The sequence below is a fragment of the Rhamphochromis sp. 'chilingali' genome, assembly GCF_963969265.1.
Source record: "Rhamphochromis sp. 'chilingali' genome assembly, chromosome: 1".
NCBI lineage: Eukaryota > Metazoa > Chordata > Actinopteri > Cichliformes > Cichlidae > Rhamphochromis > Rhamphochromis sp. 'chilingali'.
In genome coordinates this window covers 60446225-60473420 of record NC_137929.1, presented here as the reverse complement: position 1 = coordinate 60473420, position 27196 = coordinate 60446225, and the positions used below count along the sequence as shown (strand labels likewise).

Here is a 27196-nt window from a genome sequence, read left to right as displayed (position 1 = left end):
ATTTTGAGTTTTCGTGTCTCCTGGATTTGGGTGCAGAAGTATGGGCAGAAATCTGTGCCATCAGAAACTGAATTTGAATAAGTTAAATTTGAATTTGAATTGCTCGGATTGAATCTGAATTGTAACTTGAATAAATGCTTTTGAAAACTGAATTTGAATTAGTCTAAATTGAAATTGAATTTATATTTTGAAAATGAATTGATTTGCTTTGAAACTGCATTTTATCCTTTAAAAATTCAGCTCTCGAATAATTTCAGATTCACTTCTCACCAGCATCCCAACTCTTTAGCTAACTTAATAACTTTAGCTAAAGTGAATAGTTAGTGTAATTCATTAGTGCAGCATTACTGGATTTAACAGACTTAACTTGTCTTCTGTTGTTGAAAACGTATTGCTGGCAGCCAGTGAGTCTCTGTGTCTCTGTGCTTGTTTTGTCTACCCACTCTTTGTGAGCAATCACGAGTTGATCAACCAAAAATAAACATGAGGTAAATCTCAGCGTCTTGAAGATTCCCATCTTTATCTGAGGTCATGATATCATCATGTTGCATAGCAATGTTCTAAAATGACCTTTTTTCTCTTTACAACCTCATGAAAGGAACAAACAAATTCATTTGACAAAAATAGCTCATCATTCATATCCATAAAAGTTGAATTATACATTATATCATAATGTGCGGCCTGGCAACCACCTATCAATGGACTAACTGAGCCATGTTTTTGCATCATGACCTACGGCAGGAACAGGCCAAACCCTGCTGCAGCATGGTCACGTGTGAATTTAAAATAAACACATGAGTATTTAAATGCTGCAAACTCTTCTCTGCCGGTTTTTGTTGTTTCACTGAGTGTTTAACAGTCAGTCTTACAATGCTCGTGTTCGATTAGGTCCAGGAACACTGTTACAAACAGAAACAGAAAAATAAAGTGACATTTGATTCTTCTTGTTTGAGCATTTCATATTTTCCTGAGTCTACTTGAATCTTTTTAGTTTCATTTTGTTATGAGTTCAAATATTGGGGATGGACACAAGATGAAAAAACCACAATAACAACACTGGTCCGGCCGGGTTAAGTCAAACGATGATTTTAATGGACACACGCGTGGGAGATGGACACCGTACGCAGACAGCATCAGATCTCAAAATGGTGGAGCATTGCTCAAACTCTTATAGCCTCTGGTGCCTCCACCTTATCATAAAAAGCCTAAACATTCACATGCTTTCTCTCACACGGCGCCTAAGCTACGACCTTGGCTCCCCGTTTATCTGCTCCTGCTGAGATGGGGCAGAAAACTCCAGCATGTTCTGTTCTCTTCTAATCAGACAAATAAGGCGATGCCTTTCTGCAAACAGTATTTCTTATAACATCATAAAACAATATCATTCATTCACAATCAATCAGCAGTCTAATGTAATGCAAATCAGTTTAACTAATGCAATAGTTATCAGCTTCTAATTCAGGAGAATAATGCAAACTAAAACTACATAATAATTCACAATCTTTAGTTAGGGGTATAACATGGCATAAAATAATATTATAATCTAACAATTTCCATCTCTTGTTTTGATCTAAGTCTGGTCTGATTTTCTGTATATTTCCAATCTGAAACAGGACGTATTTATTCCAGAGTACAGTGAACATATTTAATAAACACAGTCAGAAATAAAACGTACTTTCAGCTTGAAGTCTGTAACTGCACTCATTAAAATGACTGAGTTCAGTGTGGAGAGCAGGGAAATTATTTCATTGTTATCTTTTATTTCATTTATATTCTTTTATTAAGCTTTTAGTAGAGGTTCCTGGTTAAAACATTTATTCAATTTATATTACATCTATAGTTTTAGTAAAAAGTTGACAGTGGCTTCTGTTTGACTGTGAGCGTTAGTAGGTGAGAGGTGACACAGAGTGCCACGTAAGGTCGTGAGATATCATGTTTGCTTGTAATTGTGGGCTTGCAGAAGCGCTTGCTCACTGCAAAATCATTGTCTGCGGTTTTGAAGAAGCGCTAATCAGAAAGGTTGACAGGAAACATCTGTTATGAAGATGAAGACAACAACTTTTAAACTGTGTTAAAGGTCATTGTGATTTTGATGTGACCTATGTATGAAATGTATCTGTGACGTATGAACGGGCGTCATTAATTCAAACCCTGATGGTATAAAACATCTGTTTATGCTTTGAATAAGTCGGAGATCAGTTCCTGTCTGGTCTTCCCACGTGTGTATTCATTAAAATCAATTGTTTGACCAAGATCTTCTGGACCTGGTTGTTTGTACTCTCCCTCCTCAATATTGGAACCTTAACATCAGTCATTCATTTAATTTCAAAAAGAAAGAAAATATCAGCATATTGCATTTTGTAGACAGCAAAAAATGTTAATGTTATTTTAAGTTAACACTGATGTCACAATATATGAAATATGTAGTCATGTGATGCTGTTTCCCCTTCATATCAGCACCGTATTTACTTTCATATGGGACACACACACACACACACACACACACACACACACACACACACACACACACACACACACACACACACACACAGTGTGGATGCAACAACAATATGAGGAATAATCATTAGCATTGTTCCAGTTACTGATCAGAACCATGGACAGCAGCCACAGCAGAGCTCAGGAGAGAAGTCACCTAAATTTAAGTTGAACTTTGAACTTCAACCAGGCTAACACAAACCCAACACAGATGTAACCTCAGTGAAGAAACACGAAGACAGCTGTAATAAAAGTAAGAAGTCCATTAGCCTCACAGACTGGACAGGTCACTGGCTGAAGCTCCCTCATTCATAGAAATCCTCTCTCAGAAATCTCTTCCAGTGGAGCAGCTTCTACATTTCAAGGAAAATATTCACTGCATGAATAAATAAATTCAGACTATAATTGAACAAACAGAACTATGACTCAGAAAATGTAATGGAAACCTGTTCAGCTCAGGCTGAATGAATCTTGTAGTGCTGCAGCATTTGGCATCAGTCAGATATGTAAATAAGTATTTACAGGGTCACTATCAGAGAATTGGATATATTTCAGTGAGCTGAAATATAAATTAAAAGCACTTTTGTTCATTTACACCAGTGAAATATTTCCACACCATGTTTCACTTTCTCCTTGGCTGTAGCCTCCATGTGCCCACTGAGTCACATGATGAGGGGAGGAGCAGAAGGACCAAAGACTGCATGCCTGACATTTAACAAAATTACTTGTTATTTTTCATTGTTTAAGTATTAATAAAAAATGCATTGAGGTTTTAATTTGGTATTGGTCAGTGTAGATGTGAGTGTGGAGTCATGAGGGTGAAATAATCTAACCAACTGTAGCGTCAGGCGGCAACAAGTGAAGGGGCTCTGACGAATTTCTGATTCCACTTCATGTATTCAGGGTTATGGTGAGCTCAATATTTGTATTGTTGGCTGGGAGATTTTGTACACAGTTCATATTGTAGTTGGGAAAGATATGTCCTCAGTAAAAGTATTCAAATATGATGAAAATATCTTCACTAACCTAAACTGGTGTTGGTGGTACTCTGGTTATGTCGAGATAAAACTGGATGAAGCGTTCCTGTACAGTGTAATGTCTGTGTGTGAAATGAACAACCTGGATTAGATCATTATTTTACTAATGTTTTTGCTACAACATTTATATTCACGTATAAACTGATGACACAAATCAATATATGAATTAAATCTCAGTCAGGTCTTAAAACATAAAGATTTTATGACCTGTAACTTTTGTCTAAATTGAGACAAAGCTGAAGTTATTTTAATAAATTGTCAGAAACATGGTGTTTAATGAGATATTTACTCTGCATGACCTCCAGCACTGCAGTGAGGATCAATATATTGACTCTGTTTATCCATAGTCAGGTCACAGTGGCAGAGTTTTCCTCATGATTTTTACCACAGTGATGTTTTCCATCCTCCAGAGAGATCCTGGGACCAGATGAGGTATAAAGTGACTCCAGTTCATGGCTGTAAACCTCTGAACATCACCAGCAGACTGTTGTGGGTGGAGTTGGGCTCATGTTTAATCTTTATATGGATTTTTGTCTATTTAATGTACAAAAGGGGGAAATTGTATAACTGAACTGATTTGAAGAAGGACATCTTCCAGTTTGTCAAACTATCACCCTGATATTAAACCCTAACCCACCTTTAAGTGGTGACCTGCTGGATGTTAAAGAGGTTATCAGCTGTGCTGCAATACCCAGTTTCACCAGTAGATGGGAGCAGACATTAAATGTGATTCAGGTGCATTTTAACGTCACTGAGAGGTTTAGCAGGATGAGCTTTGATTTCAGGATCCTGAAGGAAGTCCAGTTCATCAGTTTGTAGTTTCAGACAATAAAACACTTCAGCTGTGTTTCATCTGAAACATCGAGTGTGACACTATGAAGAGAGGAGTGTATCAGTTAGACTCAACCAAACAGGATCAAGTCAAAATTTTCATCAGCTTAGCAATATGTCTGTAAAAAGGCTGATTTATTTAGGTTAGGTTTTATTGTTACCTTCATGAAGAGATCGTTTTAATAAACCACAGCAGCTTTTCAAAATGTTCTCATCTTCACATCTCTGCTGTGAAACACAGAGTGACCACAAAGAACTTGGAGGTGTTTCTGTGATAAATAAGTCAGATGACCACAAAGCTGCCTTCTGCTTTTTGACACTTCACCACAGAGCAGAAAGCAAACATGTTCTCACAGCATGAACACTATTATTAGACCAACCAGAGCACACTGCAGCGGGACATCTCACCAGCTTCAGACTGCAGTTACTCTAGATTCATCAACATCAATGTACATGTTCAACATGTTAGGAAGGCACAGAAACTACAATAAAATATATGGAAATAAATACTATATGTATACCATATGGAACGCCAGGACTGCCATAATGAATTAATTAAATACACCATTAAATAATTAATTAAATGTGGCAATAATTAATTAAAATTGGAATTAATTAATTAAATAAATAGTTATGACACATGTAATTAATTAATTATTGACACATTTAATTAATTATTTATGTATTTCACATTTTAATTAATTATTGACACATTTAATTAATTATTGACACATTTAATTAATTATTTAATGATATATTTATTTATTTCATTTTGGCAGTCCTGGCGCCTGGCTCTCATCATGAAATAATTTTATCTGTCAGCCTCACCCATCAAACTCAGGGGGCGGGGTTAACGCTGATCGAGTCAAAACCATTGCTTTGGCCTGGTGGCCATTGTTTCTAGCACACAACAACCGGCATGTGGAAGCTAACAGAACTGAGCTTTGAAAAACCCTGTTTGTGTGTTACCAAATACCGTTTTAATATTTTTTTAGCCGAGAATGTAGTGGTTTAATCTTCATGTGTCTGGTCGGTTTGTCCCAGTAAAGTCATGTATCCATTGTGCAGCTGTGTTGATATATTGAGTGAATGATTTGATCTTTTCACTGCCTGCTGTGTTTCCTCGACTCCTGAGCAAAGATAAAGAGTCAGTTCAGACCTGCAGTTGGTCCTCGTGGTGTTTTGAACTTGAATTCAGCCTGATTTGTTTTTCATGTCTTCTCCTCCATCATCAGTTATCAGGAGAGCAGACAGTCAAAGTACAAGAATTCAAACAAACACAGAGATTCTACTTACAGAGCAGACACAGCACAGATGTTTCCTTCATCGTCCTTCTCACTCATTTGAGCTTTTTTTCATTTCTCTCACTGACACCAAGTAAAGCCCGCCCTCTTCCTCTGAGCACCAGCTTTTCTATTGGTTCAAAGACAGAGGTGGGGGGCTATTTATAGTATTTACTATTTACTTATGTTGTACTTGTGTACAAATTAGAGATGGCCCGATACCACTTTTTAATGTCCGATACCGATTCCGATATCATAAATTTGGATATCTGCCGGTACCGATATGAATCCGATACAGCGTATTTTTTAATCAATAAAACTGTTTTTTATAAATATCTTGCTGCATTTTGTAGAAGTTCATACTCAAGTTTTAAAAAACAAGAGACTGAAGCCATTCTGTTATACCTGTATCCAAAAAATACACTCCACCCAAAACATTTTATAGTTCAGCAACACTGATCAATCTAATAAACTTAAACCTACTCAATCCTTCCTATTCTGGTATTTTAGAGAGTACTTAGCAGAAATATTAAGCAACCTAACTAATAGGGTTGCAAACTCCCAGCAAAAGAAAATAGGGAACCACCCTCTTCCTCATGATGCTTAATCGATGTAATCAACTTTAATTTGATGCAGGGTAAAAAAAAAATGCACAGAAATAAATTATTTTTCAAGAATAATTAAATAGATTCAACATCTTTCTTCTACAGAATTGCCGACTGCACAGGTGGTACCTTCGCAAAGGAAAAAGTACTATAGCTTACTAGGGTATATTAGACTTAATAGTTAATATATACAGTAATGGACTTCTATACATTTTACATCAGATGAAAACTTTGGGTGTAAGATTCAGATAATTATTAAATAATTAAAAGCTAGACATTTTAAATGAGAATAAGAAAGAAAAGTATGTCTTTGTGCCCCCTTTTCCCTGTTCATGCCCTATCGGCCCCCCTGGCTAAACTTTGCTAGATCCGCCCCTGCACAGTTACCAGCCGTCAGCTGCGTAGAAAAAGATCCTGGTGTAGAAAGTAATATTAAATAAATTGTAACAACAGCTTATCAAGCTTAAACGTGCTGCTGTTGTTCAGCCGCTGGTTTCCTCTTTCTGGTGCAAAGTGGGCCAAAAACAAAGAAGAGAGACGGACTCGCGACAGAAAAGCCGATCAGCTGATCATTAAGCAGTTTCATGATTGAAGTAGCAGCAGGAGAGGCAGTCGCTCCATACATCGGTTGTTAAGCTTAACGCGGGAATGCTTTACAAACATTCAGAGATGAACTTACACACTTGCTGTACTCCGCTTCCTCGGAGATGAAATACTGGTTTGGTAGCCAGGCTACAAATACATGCAGCCGCTCTATCATGTGACGCATACTGCTCCGACGTGCTACGGTTATGAGCCGAGTTACGCCATGTAGTAAGTTTTGTGAGGTACTTTTTTGATATTTAATGGATCGGATTACATTTTTTATTTCTCGCCGATATCCGATCCAGTAATTTAGGTCAGTATCGGACCGATACCGATATGTAATATTGGATCGGTCCATCTCTAACTGGGATCATAAAGAAAGAGAACTTATTCTACTAAAAATCTCAGACATGAAAGATCAGGAAGTCTGAGTCTCACCATCAGGCTTTCTGTGAACACATCGTCTCACCAGCAGAACCAGTAACACCAGTAGAACCACAACACAGCCTGATCCAACAAATGACAATGCAGGAAGAAGATAGGAACCAGGAGGAGAGGTGGATGTAGGTGGAGGTGTGGTGGTGTGTTCCCCTAAAATAAAGCAAACACAGTCATTAAGTTGTCGTCACATTGTGAATGTTGAAAGCTGCAGAAACACAGACAGGTGAGTGTGTCACCTGTGACAGTGATCCAGCTGGATGGAGACTCTCCATGACCGCTGATGTCACACTTGTAGAGGCCTTCATCAGACCTGGAAACATGCTGGATGGTCATGTGACCTGTAGGCTGCTTCCTGATGAGGGAGCCATCTTTATAGAAAGCAGCTGGGAGGTTGGAGGGAGTGGTCTTTGTTTTACAGAGCAGAGTGACGTCATCTCCCTCCATCACAGGGAAAAGACTCGCTAGCACCATGGGTACTTCACCTCTCCCTCCTGCACTTTCCTGTCAGATGTTTAGTTACTCCTCGGCCTCCTTTAGCAGTAATGATATCTGTAACAAATGTAGCATATTTGCAGCTCTGGAGGCCAGGATTACTGAATTGGAGACTCGGCTTCGCACCCTTCATTCACCCGTAGCTAGCCAGGCCCCAGCTGGTGCAGCCGAAGATAGCGTAGGCACCGCTAGCTGTTCCCCGGCAGACCCCAAGCAGCTGGGGAAAGAGGGCGGCAGTTTTGCAACTTTTATTAGTTTTTATTTTTATTTAGTTTTGACTTCAGATTTTCAATTTTATATCAGTTTTGATTAGTTTTTACCAATTGTTTGCTAGTTTAGTTTAGTTTTTATTTTTTGAAAATCCTATTGTATGACACGCACACATCAATGAAAACTAAACACATTTTTGCTATAAATGCAGTTAATTTTGGTTAGTTTTGTGAACACTCGTTTCAGTTTTAGTTAGTTTTCCTTTTTTTGTTTTTTTATTTTATTTCCGTTAACGAAAATGTTTTTTCACTTCTAGTTTTCGTTATTTAGTTAGTTTTCGTTAACGATAATAACCTTGGTAATTGGTGATTCTGTTCTCAGACATGTGAAGCTAGAGACACCGGCAACCATAGTCAATTGTCTTCCAGGGGCCAGAGCAGGCGACATTGAAGGAAAATTAAAACTGCTGGCTAAGGGTAAATGTAAATTCAGTAAAATCATAATTCACGTCGGCAGTAATGACACCCGGTTACGCCAATCGGAGGTCACTAAAATCAATATTGAATCGGTGTAACTTTGCCAAAACAATGTCGGACTCTCTAGTTTTCTCTGGTCCCCTCCCCAATCAGACCAGGAGAGACATGTTTAGCCCCATGTTGTCCTCAAATACAGATGGTCACTGTAGTGACCATCTGTATTTGAGGACAACTACCTCACTGTAGTGACCATCTGTATTTGAAATGAAGAGAATACAAATGAAGAGAGAACCTTAATTTCTTAAGGTTCTCTCTTTCTCTTATATTTTATATAACCAAACTACAGACGGAGAGGCGACTGTTTCTATGCGTTGTCGTTAGCAACAATGACGGTAAAACCATCACGTGTCCGCTTGTTTATTTTCCACATAAGCCTTTCATAATAAAGCTCAAGATCCTGTTGAGACTTTTCAAAATAAACTGAATTACGTGAAAGAGTATGCAGATTGTTTATGGATGAGAAGCAAAAAAAAGCTGCCAGGTGCTAAAAAATAAACCTTAGACTCAAATGTTAGAACAGGCTTTTCCCCGCAGCACGCCGTGTAATAAATACTCACAAAGAAAACGGCGGCCGTTACAACTAATGTCTAAAAATGTGTAGTTTCATGCATCAGTTAAAACACTGGACTCCAGGTACGCGACGCCAAGCTGGAAACACTTCCCGCAAGTCGAGCTGCCCGAGATTCACAGGATTTACAGAAAATGTTAAATTTTGTGATTTATATCGTTATCGGGACGATACATGTCTTATATCGGGATATGAGATTTTGGTCATATCGCACAGCCCTACCCCCAAGTCATTCTAACTACCAGAAATCTCGAAGCACAGGCCGAGGGGGCGGTGAGGCAGCAATTTTTCACACCAGCCTATTAATTAATGAAAGACCAAGACAGACTTTTAATTCATTTGAAAGCCTGATGCTTAACATTGTCCACCCCAGCTGTGAAACTCAGAAACCAGTCTTACTTGTTATCATCTATCGTCCACCTGGGCCTTACACAGAGTTTCTGTCTGATTTCTCAGACTTTATATCTAATTTAGTTCTGAGCTCAGATAAAATAATTATTGTGGGTGATTTTAACATCCATGTAGATGCTAAAAGTGACAGCCTCAACATGGCATTTAATCTGTTATTAGACTCAATTGGCTTCTCTCAAAATGTAAAAGAACCCACCCACCACTTTAATCACACTCTAGATCTTGTTTTAACATATGGCATAGAAACTGAACATTTAACAGTGTTTCCTGAAAACCCTCTCCTGTCTGATCATTTCCTGATAACATTTACATTTACAATAATTGATTACACAGCGGTGGAGAGTAGACTTTATCAAAGTAGATGTCTTTCTGAAAGCGCTGTAACTAAGCTTAAGAATATAATCCACCCACTGTTATCATCTTCAATGACCTGTACCAACACAGAGCAGAGCAGCTGCCTGAACGCTACCCCAACAGAGGTCGATTATCTTGTTAATAATTTCACCTCCTCACTAGATTTGGCGCTATATAAATTAAATTGAATTGAATTAATTGTTTCTGAATTGACTCTATAAGAATGGATTTAAAATTGTAGTTAATTTGGGCACATTTTCAATGAAATTATTAATTTGGGACAGTTTTCCTGCTACCAGATGACAGTCAGCTCAGACTGAGGAGTGCACTCATTAAACACCCCAAACTTCACAGAGAGCTGAACATCATCTATAGTGAAGGTTTGAACTGTTAATGTGATTCAATATTCCTGAAACAACTTCATGTTCATTTCAGCCGTCAGTGGAAAGTTTCCTGACAGTTGTGATTGGATCTTTCACTGCGAACACAAACTGTCCTCATGGTCAAATGTCTGATCGTGTGGCGCCAGTCTGCACTTTGAAAGGTCGTCTGGGTACAGGGTTTTTTGTCAAAGATCTGCTGGTCAGTGATCTGTTTTTTTTAACCTCCTAGGACCTGGCGTCCACATATGTGGACATCCCATGTTGGGTTATTTAGACCAAAATACTCAATTTTGCTCAGGTTTCAGTAATGTAAATGTTCACATTTGCTTTATTATTATTATTATTATTATTCACCACCAAAAACATTAAGAGGATGAGATAGATAAATGTTTGATATCCGAGTTCAACCCTTCCACCTCCCTCCCTCTGAAAACAAACAAACCTGTTACCACAGCGTCATGTTCCAATTTAATCTCATGAGGTTTGAAACTGAAGTCTTCTGCTCTTTTTGGAAAATATCACCGTCCTTTGGACATTTCTAAAAATCTAAGTGTGCATGAAGCAGAAATGTCTGCTGTAACTTCTGTGTCTCTCTGCTGGACTTCACTGTCTCTCTGCTTCCTGTTTGTCTCTGCAGGTGAGACTGAGCTTGTTTTTAATCAAACAGGATTCTCTGAATGACAAAGTAAAATGAAATTACTCAGACGTGTGTTCATGTCCATGATGACAGTGAGTCTGTACGTGATGTGATTTTCCTGTTCTCAGCACAGATGAAGAGCTCAAGCTGAATTAGAACTCAACTAAATCTTTTATATTTAAATGGCCTGCATTTGTATAGCGCTTTACTAGTCCCTAAGGACCCCAAAGCGCTTTACACTACATTCAGTCATTCACCCATTGGCGATGCAAGCTACGTTGTAGCCACAGCTGCCCTGGGGCGCACTGACAGAGGCGAGGCTGCCGGACACAGTCGCCACCGGGCCCTCTGACCACCACCACCAGTAGGCAAACATGGGGTCAGTATCTTGCCCAAGGATATTTGGCATGCAGCCAGGAGGCAGCCTGGGATCGAACCACCGACCTTCTGATTAGTGGCTGACCTGCTCTGCCACCTGAGCTACAGCCACCATAGTTTAAATCATAGTTAAACACATTCATCTGTACGGACGAGGCAGCAAGAGTAAAGCAAAAAGATAGTTTAATATTTGTTCATAGCATGATTGATGCATGCTTATTCATTCCTAATACACACTTCCTTTACAGCAGGATCAAACTAAACTACACACTAAAAAAATATTTATGTTGATTATTTCTAAGAAGATAAGGTGGTTTCTTTAAAAAGCTTCATTAGATCGCATTCTTACATTTGTTAATTTAAATGTATGTGGTCTGTCTGTAGCTCCTGACTGTGAAGTCATCAGTTGTACTTTGACCTTTAACCTCTCTGCTCTGTGTTGTTTCCTCTTTCAGACCAGAAACACATCACAGCTGAGTCTGGACAGAACGTCACTCTGACATGTCGAGCTCCACAAGGCAAACCCATCAGAGCTGTGAAGTGGAGCAGAGCTGACCTGGGAGATAAATATGTGCTTTTGTACAATGATGAGCGATTTGAAATAGATGAGCAGCATCCATCTTTTAAGAACAGGGTGGATCTGCAGGACAGACAGATGAAGGATGGAGACGTGTCTTTGATTCTGAAGGATGTGACGATTAATGACACTGGAACATACGACTGTCGTCTCATCCAGAAAGGGGTGGGTTTTTATAATCGATTTATCCATTAAAATCGATTCTGGCTTGGATAACGTAAAATCGATTCATTAAAATCCTGAATCGACTTTTTAATATAAATGTATTTTGCCCGAAATGCCAGAATCTCTGGTGAAATCTCACAAAATTTCAACAACCACCAAACAGCTAAGACAGTAAATGAAAGCAGGAACACGGATTCTGCACAAAGACTTAAACACACAGCGTAGACCGCAGATCAAGAGAGAGGAGACACTTCTCTTCTTTTAAATAAAAGTAGAACTGAGTCCAGGCAGCTCAGACTGACACCACATGATTGTGTTTACAGAAAATATTTTATCGTGAGTGTCATGAAGCTTTTCCACTTACAGCTGAGATGAACATGAAGGTTATACGTGGAATATTTCAATAAGAAGGAAGGAACAAACAGTTTCAGTCCTGGCTGTGTGAATGCATGATGCTCAGCTGTCTGTGAAGTCTAGATGCACTTCTGTGTGCAGGCTCAGCGTTTCAGAGACACAAAGATTTTTAGAGCAATGACAGCACAGTTCACACTGAGCTGGGTTTCATCTGACAGCAGGGAACCTGACCCACATTTCACCTCACATAGATCAAATTAAAGTCCTCTCATGTTGTGTTAACACAGAAAACATGAGCGTTACCCATAAAACCTGTTTAACATCAGATGTCAGATTTCATAGAGAGGCTTGGCTTTTCTCAAACTTTAGCTCACATGCTCTGAATTAATTAATTAATTTATTGGTTTTAGAAGATGCAAGCGTGATAAAGGTTTCAGGGGGAGTCACCAAACCCCAACAAAGGACAGAAAATATGAGTTAAATTTTCAGCTGGAGACACGAAGCATGAAGACGCAGCTCTGTGGTTTCAGGTCGGAGCGTCTTCCTCCTCAGCAGAAAGTTGGTGGATGTTTATAATCTGTGGTTTTATGTAGAAGCTGCTGCTGCTGAGCTTGTTGGTGCTTCTTTGATGGAGCTTTCACAGCATTTACTCAGACTGATGAGGACGGTTTCTGATGTGTGCTCAGGGTTTCTGTACTATGGTTGTTAAATTGTGCATGTAAAAACCTTACTGTTGCTGACATCACCACCACTCACATTACATCACATCCCGTCAACCTGTTTTCACCTCCTGCTGCACTGAAAAAAAGCAGGATCCTGTTATTGACTTAGCAGCAGACCTCAGGCCTGTGTTTGAGTTCACTGGGTTAAAGAGGTGTTCCTATTGAAGTGGCACCTCCCACACACCTTTGACTGTCACAGTAAAGACAAATCCAGATTTTGTCTACATTGATTTTACAGAGCCAGCAGCAGCAGATCAGCTGTCAGAGCTCCTGTTCCAGAAATGTGGCTTTTCTGCTTTCTCCTCTGCTCCCTGGGCGCTTCTTTACAAGGTGATTTTAGAATAAATGCAACTAAGAAACAGAACACAAAACAGTATCAAACAAATGAGTTGTTCACTTTTCCGTGTGGATCATTTTCCTTTTAACCCTCACAGCTCGTCTGACTGTGAGTCCCAGCAGCTCTCAGTTCTTTAAAGGAGACTTTGTGTCTCTGAGCTGTGAGGAGGACGACAGCTCTGCTGGATGGACTCTGAGGAGAAACACAAGCAATTTACAGAGGACTCAGTGTGGAGATGGGTGGGGAAAACCAGCTGGTTCTTCCTGTAACATCAGTTACATTTACACATCTGACAGTGGAGTTTACTGGTGTGAGTCCAGAGAGGGTCCCATCAGTAACATGGTTAACCTGACAGTCACTGGTAAGCTGAGTGTGTGGAGTTAGTGTTGATGAAGCTGTGTGTAAATGGATGAAATGCTGTAGTTTGTCTCTGTGTTGAGGTGGATCAGTGATCCTGCAGAGTCCTGTCCTCCCTGTGATGGAGGGAGATGACGTCACTCTGCTCTGTAAAACAAAGACCACTCCCTCCAACCTCCCAGCTGCTTTCTATAAAGATGGCTCCCTCATCAGGAAGCAGCCTACAGGTCACATGACCATCCAGCATGTTTCCAGGTCTGATGAAGGCCTCTACAAGTGTGACATCAGCGGTCATGGAGAGTCTCCATCCAGCTGGATCACTGTCACAGGTGACACACTCACCTGTCTGTGTTTCTGCAGCTTTCAACATTCACAATGTGACGACAACTTAATGACTGTGTTTGCTTTATTTTAGGGGAACACACCACCACACCTCCACCTACATCCACGCCTCCACCTCCATCCACCTCTAACCCTGCATCTACCCCTGATCCAGCTGCAGTGAGAACATAAGACATCTGAGAAAACAGACCCAGAGGTACAGCTGATTTTCATTTAGTAAAAAGAAGATAAATCTGTTTCCTAAAACTGTTCCTTTAAATTGATCAGGAAAAGTATCAGCAACATGAGCAGGGGGCCTAGTCTGCTGTGTTTGGATGGGCAGCTAAAAATAAAAGTGGGGACATTATATAAAACACAGAACCTCACAGCCCATTGTTCATTCAGTGGTGCTATTTTCAGTCATCATGCATGTACTGGGCAACCTGCAGTCAGCTGAGACTGAAGAAGTCACTTGGATGAGTGACGAAACATTTCTCCCATTGAAAACGTCCAGATGAACAGAATCAACTTTTTGGGACTTCCTGCTGGGTGTCTTTCACATTAAAAGCATATACATGAGAGTTTGGTTGCCAAACGTTTATTGTGAAAATTCTGGAGGAAGATCTGAGTTATATTCTTTGACATTGTCCAGTGAAGTGTGTTTTGAAATAAAGGCCATTGTTTATTTGTTCAAACCCTCTGATAATGATAATTCTAAATATGTTTGTAGTTTCTGAGGGACAGTTTTGGTTGTGTGCACAGCTGCTTATTTTTCTCTTTGGTGTTTGTTTGTTTACAGTTTCTGCCGCCACAGATCTGAGACGTGAGCCACCAGACCAACAACTGCAACCAAGCTTCTGGTCTTTCTTTGTGTTTCTTTTAAAAGGTTCTACTGATAAAACAAACTAACAAATACATTTAAAATGTAAAAAATGTAAAACAAAAAAGATATAATAAATCAATATTTTCTTTGTCTTTACATTTTTTGTCACAGTTGTCTGTATTTTAAATGTTCTTTGTCTGAGGAGACGTTTGTAAGGTCTCACTCAGTACTTTAAGATGAAAGCAGAGAGCTGAGAGCTCTTTGTGTCTGACAAACTTCAGCAGAATGAAAGTGTGAGTCAGTGTGAGTTACATCTCGTTGCTGCTCAGCAGAAACTCCAGAGTCTGAAAACTGTGAAGCATTTAAAGTCTGCTCCCATCTATTGATGACACTGGTGCATTACATGGTGAATATGTCTAAAAGGATCAGTTCATTGTAAAATTAGCAATAACTCATTTATTATTGATTATTATAACAATGGGCTGTGCAAATAATTGAGACTTCTTTAACCATTTTATGACCTTTCAAATGTGAGTAAGAACACAAAGTGCTGGCCTTTAGTCTGCAATCATGTTTTCTCTGCGAAACCAAACTACAAGCAAACAAACAAACAGTCTTCATCTACAGGAGCAAAATCAGTGTGAGGTTTATATTGTTTATATTATATTTATATTACTTATATATGCTTAGAGCTTTATAATCGATTGCATACTGATAGAGATCTGATCCTTAGCAGTCTGCAAAGACTCTGTGTGCCTTCCAGCGTGCTCTGGCATGCACACACATCTTAAGGTCACGAGAGAGGTCATACCTTCTCTTACTGATTTATACTATAGGAGGACACCTACTCTGTATCTGTTTTAGTATAAGGCCCTCTTGTTTAGATGGGGAGTCGTTCACAGGGTCACATCTTCAATTCAGTTTTATTTATATAGTGCCAAATCACAACAACAGTCGCTTTAAGGTGCTTTCTATTGAAAGGTGGACCCTACAATAATACACTGAGTTTCACAGAGCCTCTATTTGACTTCAGTGAACCAGTGAAAATGCTCTTTTAGTGCACATGTGCAGAATGAGCACTCAGACACTGTCTGTGGAGTATAATCAAGCCTTTACCACTGACCATTCATGTGTTTGACTGAATTTTCTTAAAAAGTAAGGCAAGGCAAGTTTATTTGTAGCACAATTCAACAACAAGGTGATTCAAAGTGCTTTACAGAGACATTAGAAACAAGAACAAATAAAAAGCATGATTTAAAATTGATTAAAACAAGCAAATAAACTAACTAACTAATTAACAAACAAACAAACAAACAAACAAACAAACAAACAAACAAACAAACAAACAAACAAAACAGTATATAAAATCAAAACAGATAAAATCAGAACAGTAGATAAAATCAGTAGTTAAATGTAAGTTTTGAAATTTAAGCTTAAAGTGTGGATTTGGTGTTTTATTCAAATGCAGCTGAGAACAGGTGAGTCTTCAACCTGAATTTAAATAAACTGAGTGTTTCAGCTGATCTGAGGCTTTCTGGGAGTTTGTTCCAGATATAAGGAGCATAAAAGCTGAATGCAGCTTCTCCGTGTCTGGTTCTGACTCTGGGAACTGATAAAAGACCGGATCCAGATGACCTGAGGGATCTGGATGGTTCATACTGGGTCAGGAGGTCATTGATGTATTTTGGTCCTAAACCATTCAGAGCTTTATAGACCAGCATCAGGACTTTAAAGTCTATCCTCTGACGGACAGGCAGCCAGTGTAAAGACCTCAGAGCTGGACTGATGTGGTCCACTTTTTTGGTCTTAGTGAGGACTCGAGCAGCAGAGTTCTGAATGAGCTGTAGTTGTCTGACTGATTTTTTAGGTAGACCTGTAAAGATGCTGTTACAGTAATCAAGCCTACTAAAGATGAATGCATGGACTAGTTTTTCCAGGTCCTGTTGAGACATCAGATCTTTGATCCTTGAAATATTCTTGAGGTGATAGTAAGCTGACTTTGTTATTGTCTTAATGTGTTTTTCTAAGTTTAGGTCTGCATCCATCACTACACCCAAATTTCTCACCTGGTTTGTGGTTTTTAGGTGTATAGATTGAAGTTCTCTGGTGACCTGTAATCGTTTTTCTTTGGCGCCAAAGACTATTACTTCAGTTTTGTTTTTGTTTAGCTGGAGAAAATTGTGGCACAACCAGTCATTAATTTCCTCAATGCATTTACCAAGAGCCTGTACAGGGCCTCGGTCTCCTGGTGACATTGTGATATATATTTGTGTGTCATCTGCATAGCTATGATAGTTTATTTTGTTGTTCTTTATAATCTGTGCCAGTGGGAGCATGTAAATGTTGAACAGAGGGGGTCCCAAGATGGAACCTTGGGGAACTCCACATGTGATACTTGTCTGCTCAGATGTGAAGTTACCTATTGATACAAAGTATTTCCTGTTTTCTACGTATGTTTTGAACCAGTTTAGTACAGTTCCTGAAAGACCTGCCCAGTTCTCCAGTCGTTTGAGTAATATGTTGTGGTCAACTGTATCAAATGCTGCACTGAGATCCAGTAAAACTAAGACTGACATTTTTCCACTGTCTGTATTCAGACATATGTCATTAAACACTTTGGTCAGAGCGGTTTCAGTGCTGTGGTTCTGTCTAAAACCTGACTGGAAGGCATCGTAGCAATTATTCTGTTTTAAGAAGTAAAGTAGCAGATTTGTTTAAAAAAGAAGTGAATCAGTTTCAACAAATGAACTTAAGACAAATGAGCTGGAGTTTTGAGGCCCTCAGGAGGTCAGAGGTCATGTTCACTCTGTGAGCTTGCTCTTACAAACAGGACCACCATTCATTAATATGTTTGTATCTGCTCTCAGTTTGGGTTTAATATCCCAGAGATTTGACTGACAGGAGGAACAGGAGTGTATATTATTGAAAAACATAACATGAAACATAAATAAAACTGCCACAGCTGTATACATACAGCAACCGTGTCGATATGTTAAGGGAATGCGGTTCAGCAGCTTTGAGTTGACGTAACTTCTCATTACTCCTGATGTCAACAAGCATATTCTGAATGTCATTAAATAACACGCTGGGACTAGTTTCACTTCCATCGTCCTGTTTATGTCCGACTGTATACTTTTTTTTTCAGTCTTTGGCAGTCAGTAAATAATAGATGTTAGCTGGTCATTTAGCTATTAAAATGATGTTTCTGTGATGAGAACGCCTCAGTTCTTATCAGTGTTTGCAGCAGGTGATCATGTTAACCTATAGGTCTACTTGCAAACCTGCTGATCTAGCTCTAAAGAAACCTAAAAAGCACTTGACTTCAGCTCCAGGCGACACAGAGTGAAGACTACACAGAGACAAACAGCAGTCGAGCTGCAGCCTCAGGCTGATACTCATATATTATTATCACATGTCAATCATTTCCGACATATTTCCTGTAGAAAAACAGATGCAGCTCAGATTCCAGTAAGACCCAACCGGTATGTTTACCTTCTTTAACAAAGACGTTAAAACAGACCTTGATTCAAAGTTCAGCTTCACCTCACCAACAGTTTTATGATGAAATATTTTCCTATCATTGCTTCTGTCACAAAACTATCCAGCAAACCTTCTTCTAAATTTAAAAACAGATCACAGTTTAACTTTAAGGATTTGGGGAACGTCTCACTGCCCAGGAACTGACTGAAGAGATTAAATTAGTGTTTTCAGTTATTTGAAGCAGATGGTAAAGCTGTTATATGATCAAAATACAGTTGCTGATTAGGAACTTTAAATAAAAAGGGCTAAAAAGAGGAAACAATTAAAGCTACGTAATAATTATTTAAACTTTTATTTAGTTTTCTGCATCATCGACCCTCAGCTGGATGATGCAGATGGGTCACCGTCTGGATTAGCTCTCTTCCTGGGGTCTGTTCCTCTCATGAAGACGTGACACTCGTACACTCCAGTGTCAGCAGCCGTCACTTTCTGCAGGACCAAAGACGCGTCTCCGTCCTCCATCTGTCTGTCCTGCAGATCCATCCGGTTGTCAAAATACGGACGCTCGTTTACTGGATCAAACGTCTTATCGTGGTGAAGAAAAACCTGCTCTGGTTGCAGGTCCGGTCTGCTCCACTCTACACCAATGATGTCGTTGTTTGGAGCTCGACATGGCAGAATGACGGTCTGTCCCGGCTCCGCTGTGATGATTTTCTGGTCTGAAACAGAGCAGAGAGGTTAAAGTAACTGCAGCAGCAGCCAGTCAGACAGAGACTGCTGAGCTCTGCTGAACGGGACCAGAGTACGAGGAGGTTTACCATCAGCTGGGTGTCTGACAAAATATGATCCACATTGAGTTCAGTGAACAAATCTCACTGAAGAAGAGCAGCACGTCCATCTGAATATGGATGACATTTGTGTTTTCACTAACATTCAGCACTTTTCTATAACCAGCTTAAACTTTACCAGATGCTGGATTAAGCTAAACTCCTGCACCAAACTCTGTTATGATCAAGGTTTCAGATGCCTGGGCTCAAAATTTACATTTACAGATATGTGTTCAGGCTACTGAAAAGTTCCTCAGATGCATTTAATTTTAGTGTCTTTTACTTGACAATATCAAACATTAAATCATTAGCACAATCAATGAATTCAATTCACTTCAATTTAATTTAATTGAATCACTGCACTTCGTTGTGTGAACACAGTTCAATTCAGTTCAATAACTCTTACATCTGTAGCCTGTATTCAGAAGCTTGTATGATAGCATTTGTTCGGTTAACAAATATTTCCTGGTTGGTTTTGTTGAAGTGTCACACAGGCTGTTTTTTTTTTTTAAATTAAAGCCTGCCTGCTGTGTATAACATAAGTGTAAGGTAACAGACTAAGAGCCTGACAGTTCCTTATTACCCACAGTTAATAAAAGAAGAAGAGCTGCCTCGGCTCTTACATTGAGCCCAGCTCTAATACAAGAATTATTTGTTCCAGATTTACACCAACTTATGTAAAGGCGTAAAGATCTAATGCGAGCTTTGACGTTTTGCTCTTATGACAAAGTTGAAAAACTTGCAACAGGAGTCAGATGAAAACTCAGTGCAGCAGAGAGAGTTTTCATTGGCTCTCTTTCTGGAACAAAGTCATCTGATGGTTACGACAAATCTGAATCTTCTCCTTGGAACAGATCACTTCTAATTCAGCTTCAGTAGAATAGGGTCAGGTCATAGAATAGGACAGAACAACTATTTTATTGTAACTCCGAATATACACCAGTTATTGAGCATTAGAACTCAATTTAGCTGCATTGATTTGCCATCAGACTAATGCAATATAATGAATCTAAGCATCTACGAAATAAATATGTTCCCACATACACACAGAAATACAGCAATAAAGCCCAGTGGACATCTCTATTCCAGACATTTTGCACTCATACGAAGGGATTTTAAACAGTTTCAGAGATCATTTACATCCTGAATGTTTACAGAACTCTTCAGGAAATCCTGTTTGATTCAAAAAGAGTTTATTCTCACCTGCAGAGACGAGCAGGAGGCAGACAGACAGTAAAGTCCAGCAGAGAGACGCAGACGTTACATTTCACACAGATGTCCAACGATGGTTCGATTGTTTGAGAATGCCAGAGATTAAAAGCTGACAACATGTTATTAATAAAGTGAAAGTAACTGAGTGTGTTACAAGGTGTGCATGTGAGGTGGTGGGGGTTGGTTGAGGGTTGCTCTGACTTGTTTCTGACAGAGGTGGAGTCAGAGTAACTGAAGTGTTTCAGGGTTGAGCCCCAAGGCTTGAACTGTGTGTTTGCTCAGAACGTCAAACTCCTTTCCGGAGACTTGTTTATCAAGACACTCATCATTTCATTTCCATCGCAAATTATATTTGATTTATATCGATTATATCCTTATTAGCACCACACAACCAGCTTTTAATGCAGTGTTGCCTGAGGGCCTGACAACAAACAGGAACGAACAAAAACCAGGACGACTCTCACTCAGTACATTAACACGAGCTTTTTGCGTCTAATAAACTTCACATTTATGAACATATGACTGAGTTGATCAGTTGTAGTCGCGGATCTTTAGATATAATTACAAATATCCAGCGCACATTTCTGACATGTTTCTTTTACGTCTGATACAAAATATATCATAAATCTTATCTACGTGAAAATCTGATGGTCAACCACAATGCTTACATTCTTCAACTACAGTATGTAACTAACAAACTGACATTAAAATGTGATTGCATGTGATTTGAAGTTCATGTACCTCCCCAGGACTTTCAACAGAAGAACCAGCACGTGAGGGGGTGGGGGGGTTCTTGTGTCAGTAACTCATTTCTTTAAACAGTTCTTAGTTTGTATTAAATCAAATTTTTCTAATCTAAAGTAAGAATTGAAAAAAGCATTTAAGATCATTTTTGGGGGGGTTTATACATTTTATAAATGATTTAAATCCTGTTACATAAGATAATGTTAAAATAAACTGAAAGAAACAACACAAAACGTAAGAAACACATTTTATATTAAAGCTGCAGTGGTGAGCGGGTCCTCACACCCTGGTGCACATCTGAGCGTGTGCGGTTTACAATACATACAGCACGAGCGTGTTGTTGTTGTCATATGATTGTCTTTAGCAGGGGATGCTGATTGAATGTTGTCATTTACCTACCGGGGTGATCGTGGCTCAAGAGTTGGGAGTTCGCCTTGTAATCAGAAGGTTGCCGGTTCAAGCTTCGGCTTGGACAGTCTCGGTCATTGTGTCCTTGGGCAAGACACTTCACCTGTTGCCTACTGGTGGTGGTCAGAGGAGTTAAAGTGTCATCTAAATGCCATGACAATGACCTATTGCTGATTTTCTGCTGCCACCAGGTGACATTTGTGTCACCTAATAATGGTACATGGACGTCTCCAGACTCAAATTCCCAGCAAGCACAAGTTTTAAGTTTGGAACATATTGGATCATTTGCAGTTGAGATATACGATTTTGAGTCTTTTGGCAAATGATTAAAATTAGTGCCATGACATTTCAACAACAAGTCTCTTTTTAAGACTGACTAAATTAGAATTTGGAGAAAACTCACAGTTTTGAACATGAACTGAGTACATCTGCTTCAGGGTATGAGGCTGCTGTATAATGAAAAATGTTCTTTATTTGTTTAAATGATGCTGTCTTTGTGGTATTGTATCAAGAGTCCAGCAGCATGATTTAAAATGCTGTGTTAAATTACATTTCAAACTAGAGAGCCGTGTGTGTGTGTGTGTGTGTGTGTGTGTGTGTGTGTGTGTGTGTGTGTGTGTGTGTGTGATGTATGTCGGGTTTTTTTTATTGTCTTAAAGCTTTCAAAATCTTTAGATATTGTACATATAAATAGTTAAAGTTAAGCAGTAAACAACACCATGAAATATATTTAAAGTAACTCAAGTGCTAATGTGTCCCCAGTGCACGATACCTTTGGATAATGTTTACATTACTCTGCACCAGAGATGAGTGCGAGGATGTGACATTTATGACCTGTGTTGAAGTTAAATTCACAGTTTTCATTGTCACAAACTTTGGCTCTATTTCACCTGCTCGGATCACGATTGGTAAATGAAACTAACGGAAAACTTGAGAGAGCTGGTTTGTTTAGTGAAATCAGTGAGCAAGAGCTGGTCTGACTCTTAGGTGTAAACATATAATATAGCATCCAAATCAATTTCATTCAGTTTATTTCTGTAGCACCAAATCACAGATCATAGTCGTTAGCTTCTGATATCAGACGAGATCAGGTGAGCACGCCAAACATTCGTATGGAGGAAATTTAAAAAAAGCAAACCAGGAGTCAGACAAAAATTCACTGCAATTCGCAGAATTTTAATTATCTGTTTTCCTTTAACAAACCCTCACCTGACAGTTAGCAAAACCAGTTTTATCTGCTCTGCTCTAACAGACCCAAGATCAGATCTAGTTCAGCCAGAACTCAACGACCAGTTGACAGAACAAAAATGTAACTGTCTTTCATGAACTTTCATTAACTCACCATCAAACTAATACGATATAATACATTTGAATATACAAATATAAAACATAAAAAAACATCTGCCATGCCACATGCAAAACATTGGTATGAGGAAATTGTCACGGACCCGGCTCTGGAGGACTCGGGGGTCCGTGAGCAGTTTTGACTGTTGTTGTTATTATTATTATTATTATTATTATTATTATTATTATTATTATTATTATTATTATTGTTATTATTATTATTATTGTTATTATTATTATTATTATTGTTATTATTTGGTGATGTGTGTGTTTTTCTGCACAATTCTGTGTTAGTCTGTGTCCCACTCGTATGTATAGGCAGGGTGTGGGTGTGTATGTGTGTATGTCTGCGGGTGTGGCTGGAGGATGGAGCACAGCCACCTGCAGGCCTGATGGGTGTGGCCCTGCGGAAGGACTGGCCACACCTGAAGTTCCTGCCACACCTGTTGGTGATCAGGGCTCGTCGGGGGAGCTACTTAGGAGAGTGTTGGAGCTCCCACTGGTGTGGGATCATTGAGTTATTGTACCAAGTTAGTGTGTCAGCATATGTCTGTGTTGTTCGTATATGCCCGCCGAGGGTTAGTGTTGACGGCTGCTTCTATGGTTTCCCTGCAGGAGGAAGAGTGGTTCAGAAAGGCAGCACGCACAGGGTGTGCGGAAACACAACAGCGGGGAGCACGAGCACGAGCACAGACGTCGGAGGGAAGCACGCACACGGGGTTCAAGGGAGCAATGGGGAGTTATTGTGTTTACAGCTTTTCACTGTAAATAAAGAGCACTGTTTGCATCGCAGAGTCTGCGTTTTGGGTCCTCCTTTCCCCACATCCACACGGTCTGCCAGCCAGACCGTGACAGAAATGAATAAGAAAAACCAGGAGTCTGATAAAAGTTCACTGTTATTGGCTGAATTTTATTTGGCTCTATTCTCAGAACAAAACCTCACCTGACGGTGAGGGGAGGACGAGGACGTGACATTTATGGGATTAATGATCTCTGCTAAGCTTAAATTCACAGTTTCCAAGCTCTCTTTTCATCTGCTCCGATCGTGATTGCTAAATTAAACTAAAGACATGATGTGATTCAGAGCAGTTTGCTTACCATTAGCTTGTTTTAGGACTGTTTTTGTTTGGGTGAAACATCAATATGTTAGATGTTTAGCCCATTTAGTAGTTGGAGTTTCATCCATTATTTAGGATGCCTGGGTTCAAAAACCTCCAGATACATGTCGACATGTTGCTCAGATGTATTGAGAGACAAACCACACCCTGTCTCTTTTCAGTGTTTAACTAAGATGTCTTATCTTTGGTTTGGTCCCTGATCACAAAAAACAAAAACGTTTGAAAAAGTGAATTTTGGATTTCTTCATGACTCCAGCTGCCCGAGTATCTCCACTGACTCTTTAGCAGAATGAGGGCTGTGGTTTCCTATCAGCCAGTCAGAGCTGCTGTTCTATGATCGCCAAGAACTTTGTGTTTGATTGTTATTTGATGATTCTTCTTTTAGTGACTTTGTCTATGGGCATTTTTTTTCTGAAGAGTGAGTCTGGTCGCCATTTTCTAATTTATCTCATTACTTTATTAGTTGAGTCAGTGTCCCGAAGGATCATAATCATGTACTGCATGAAAACAGTTAATCTTTGTACATTTAGCAGCATCACACATGCAGACCTTATTTTTATGTCAGAGTTGAGAGTGAAACACGTCCTGACAGTGCTACGTTTACTGACTCACACATCTGACATAGTTAGTGACCATAAATAAAACAGATTGTTGTGAATCAGGACTAAAAAACATAAAGTGTTGAAAAAACGGGTTTTGTGTGTTGTGGTTTCAGTGCTCGGCATGTCAGTTTACAGAAATGATGTTACTGAAACCAGAAACTACAAAGAGCCTCTGGATGGAATTTCATCAGAAGAGAAGGAACAAAGTAGTTCATGACTATTTTAAACACATTAAAAACTCCAACATGATTTATTACATTGCTCTGTTGTCTCAGGCCCTGCCGTCATCAGGGCAAACTGCAAAACTGATATGAACATAATCAACCCAGATATTTGTTTACATGGCCACTAGAGGACGATGTTTGAGCACTACACACACACTGCATGGCTTCATCAGATCATCCATTATTTAAGAACATTCAGTTGAACATGAGCAGGTTTTTTTTTAAATAAATATCAGTGCTTTAATTAACTATTAATAAAAACCAGCTTCACTTAAATATGCCCATATGGAAAAGATATATATAAATCTTATAACGTTTGTATCTGTCTGGTGTGAAACTTGTATGAAAAGCATACAAGAGTGAAAACAGATATAAGATCCCTTGAAAAATTATATAATGAAACTTGTATGTTTTGGATACTTACTAAAACAACATATGAAAGTATTACTTTTTTCTTGCTTTGCTTTTTAAACATCATTTAAACTGCTGCTGCGCTGACACACTGCTCTAAACGAACTACCCAAAAACACAAGTTGTTGACTTCAATAGATTTGCAAACATTAGCTACAAATGAGTGAGAGCAAGGTCAGGAAGTACAGGTAATATATTTCTCAGGATGCCCCCCACTGTTAAAAAAAAAAAAAAAAAAAAAAAAACTAAGCAGGAAGCTAATTTTAATTAGTTTAGTGTAAATTGAAAAATATTTTCTGTTAAAATTCATTAGGAAAATATATATTTATATAAACAATAGAAAAAGTTAAGTTTAGGTTTACAGGGGAAAAGCATGAGCTAACCCATGACCATGACAATGACATAAGGGAACTCTCACATCTTACAAAGTACACACACATCATGTCACGTGAAATGGAATCAAACCCTGCATGTTGTCATTCATTAAACAAGAAAAAAATCTGCTCCGCTGTAACACTGTTAATGTTCTACCACTAGATGGCACCAGACAATATAACCACTAACTTTGTAATCCAAGTTAACATAGTGAAATTGCTTTGTTTCTCTTCCAAGTGTAGTGCTATATTATTATTATTATTATTATTATTATTATTATTATTACTATTTAATATGTCAGCTGCTGCGGGCCGGTTTCAGTGACAACATCAAGGTGAAGTTCTCCATCTGTAATAAAGTTTATCTGTGAAGTTTACAGCAACTGGAAAATTTCTGCTGCTGTGGTTTCATGCTTGATTTTTTGTGTGTGCTTGTTTTAATATATATACATACATATATATATATATATATATATATATATATATATATATATATATATATACATACATACATACATATACATATATATATATATATATATATATTCGTTCTTTTGTTGTTTTTAGTGTTATGTTTATGGTTTTCTGCTGTGAAATAAAGCATGCGTCAGTTAGCCACAACCGGAAGAAGTCAAATTTTCCATCTGACATCACAGAAAGAACACAAGAGAACAAAAGTTTATTAATCCTGCAGAGAAACTAAAGTATATGCAAACATAAACAAGGTGCTTAACTCATATTGTTCATATACAAAATAAAAAAAGACATTTAACACTCCAGAAGTAGGATCTGAGTTATGATTCATATTCGTTTAAATAGGTGAAAAAATACATAAAACATAAAAATATGTACAACATCTGGATGTTCTCTGATTTGAAGTTCTGAATGGACCAGTTAGAAACCAGCAGCTGGGCATCAGTGGTTGGACTGGTGGACTACTTCAGTGAAGAGTAGACGACGTCTGGCTCTGGTTTAAAGTCTGAACACAAACACACACAGTTCAAAACATGTAGCTACAAGCAATGAGGCTTCAGACACTAAAGGTGAACAGTGATGCACAGTTGTGTTGAAGCTGTGAAGCGAGTGTGGGTGTGTAAAATTTGACCCAGTTTGACCCATGTGTAGAGGAAAAAAATAAGCAGCGTAGGAAGACAGGAAGTTACTGGGCTGAAACACATTGTAATTGAATTTATTTGAGTTTGGTTATAATTTGTGTTCTATTATCCTCTCTGTAGGACAGGATAATAGATACGCTTCACATTTAACATAAAACTTATCTGGTTATTTCCTGAGTAGCTGTGCTTGATTCACACTTATAAAAAAATCTTTATTTATCTTATACTGAACCTCTGTCTTCATTCTCTATTTTATTTGACCTTTAATGAAACATTCAGCTGATTGGCTGTCCTTTACGTGGGTGTGGCTTTTCTGCCTGAGATGAGCATATTAAGGATATCTTTATTTATCTCTATGACAGCATATCGATCTAACAAGTGAGGTAGAATAAGTGAATACTGGGGTGAGTTAGAGACAGGTGATCTGCTGTGGT

General features: G+C 38.8%; 1 protein-coding gene across 1 annotated transcript; it reads left to right on the top strand.

Moving 5' to 3' along the window:
• The first annotated feature begins 13310 nt into the window (after positions 1 to 13310).
• LOC308410184 (Fc receptor-like protein 5) lies at positions 13311 to 14991 on the top strand. The gene is made up of 5 exons (XM_080903356.1): positions 13311 to 13395; positions 13500 to 13763; positions 13843 to 14088; positions 14175 to 14297; positions 14880 to 14991. The coding sequence occupies exons 1-4, from the start codon at positions 13347 to 13349 to the stop codon at positions 14270 to 14272; spliced, it is 657 nt and encodes a 218-aa protein (XP_080759482.1). The 5' UTR covers positions 13311 to 13346; the 3' UTR covers positions 14273 to 14297; positions 14880 to 14991.
• The last annotated feature ends 12205 nt before the right edge of the window (positions 14992 to 27196 follow it).

Bases quoted from the DNA above. Each gene is read 5' to 3' on its own strand.
- LOC308410184 (XM_080903356.1), top strand. From the start codon at position 13,347: ATGTGGCTTTTCTGCTTTCTCCTCTGCTCCCTGGGCGCTTCTTTACAA. The intron at 13,764-13,842 runs GTAAGCTGAGTG...CTCTGTGTTGAG, and splicing joins GGTTAACCTGACAGTCACTG to GTGGATCAGTGATCCTGCAG. The intron at 14,089-14,174 runs GTGACACACTCA...GCTTTATTTTAG, and splicing joins CAGCTGGATCACTGTCACAG to GGGAACACACCACCACACCT.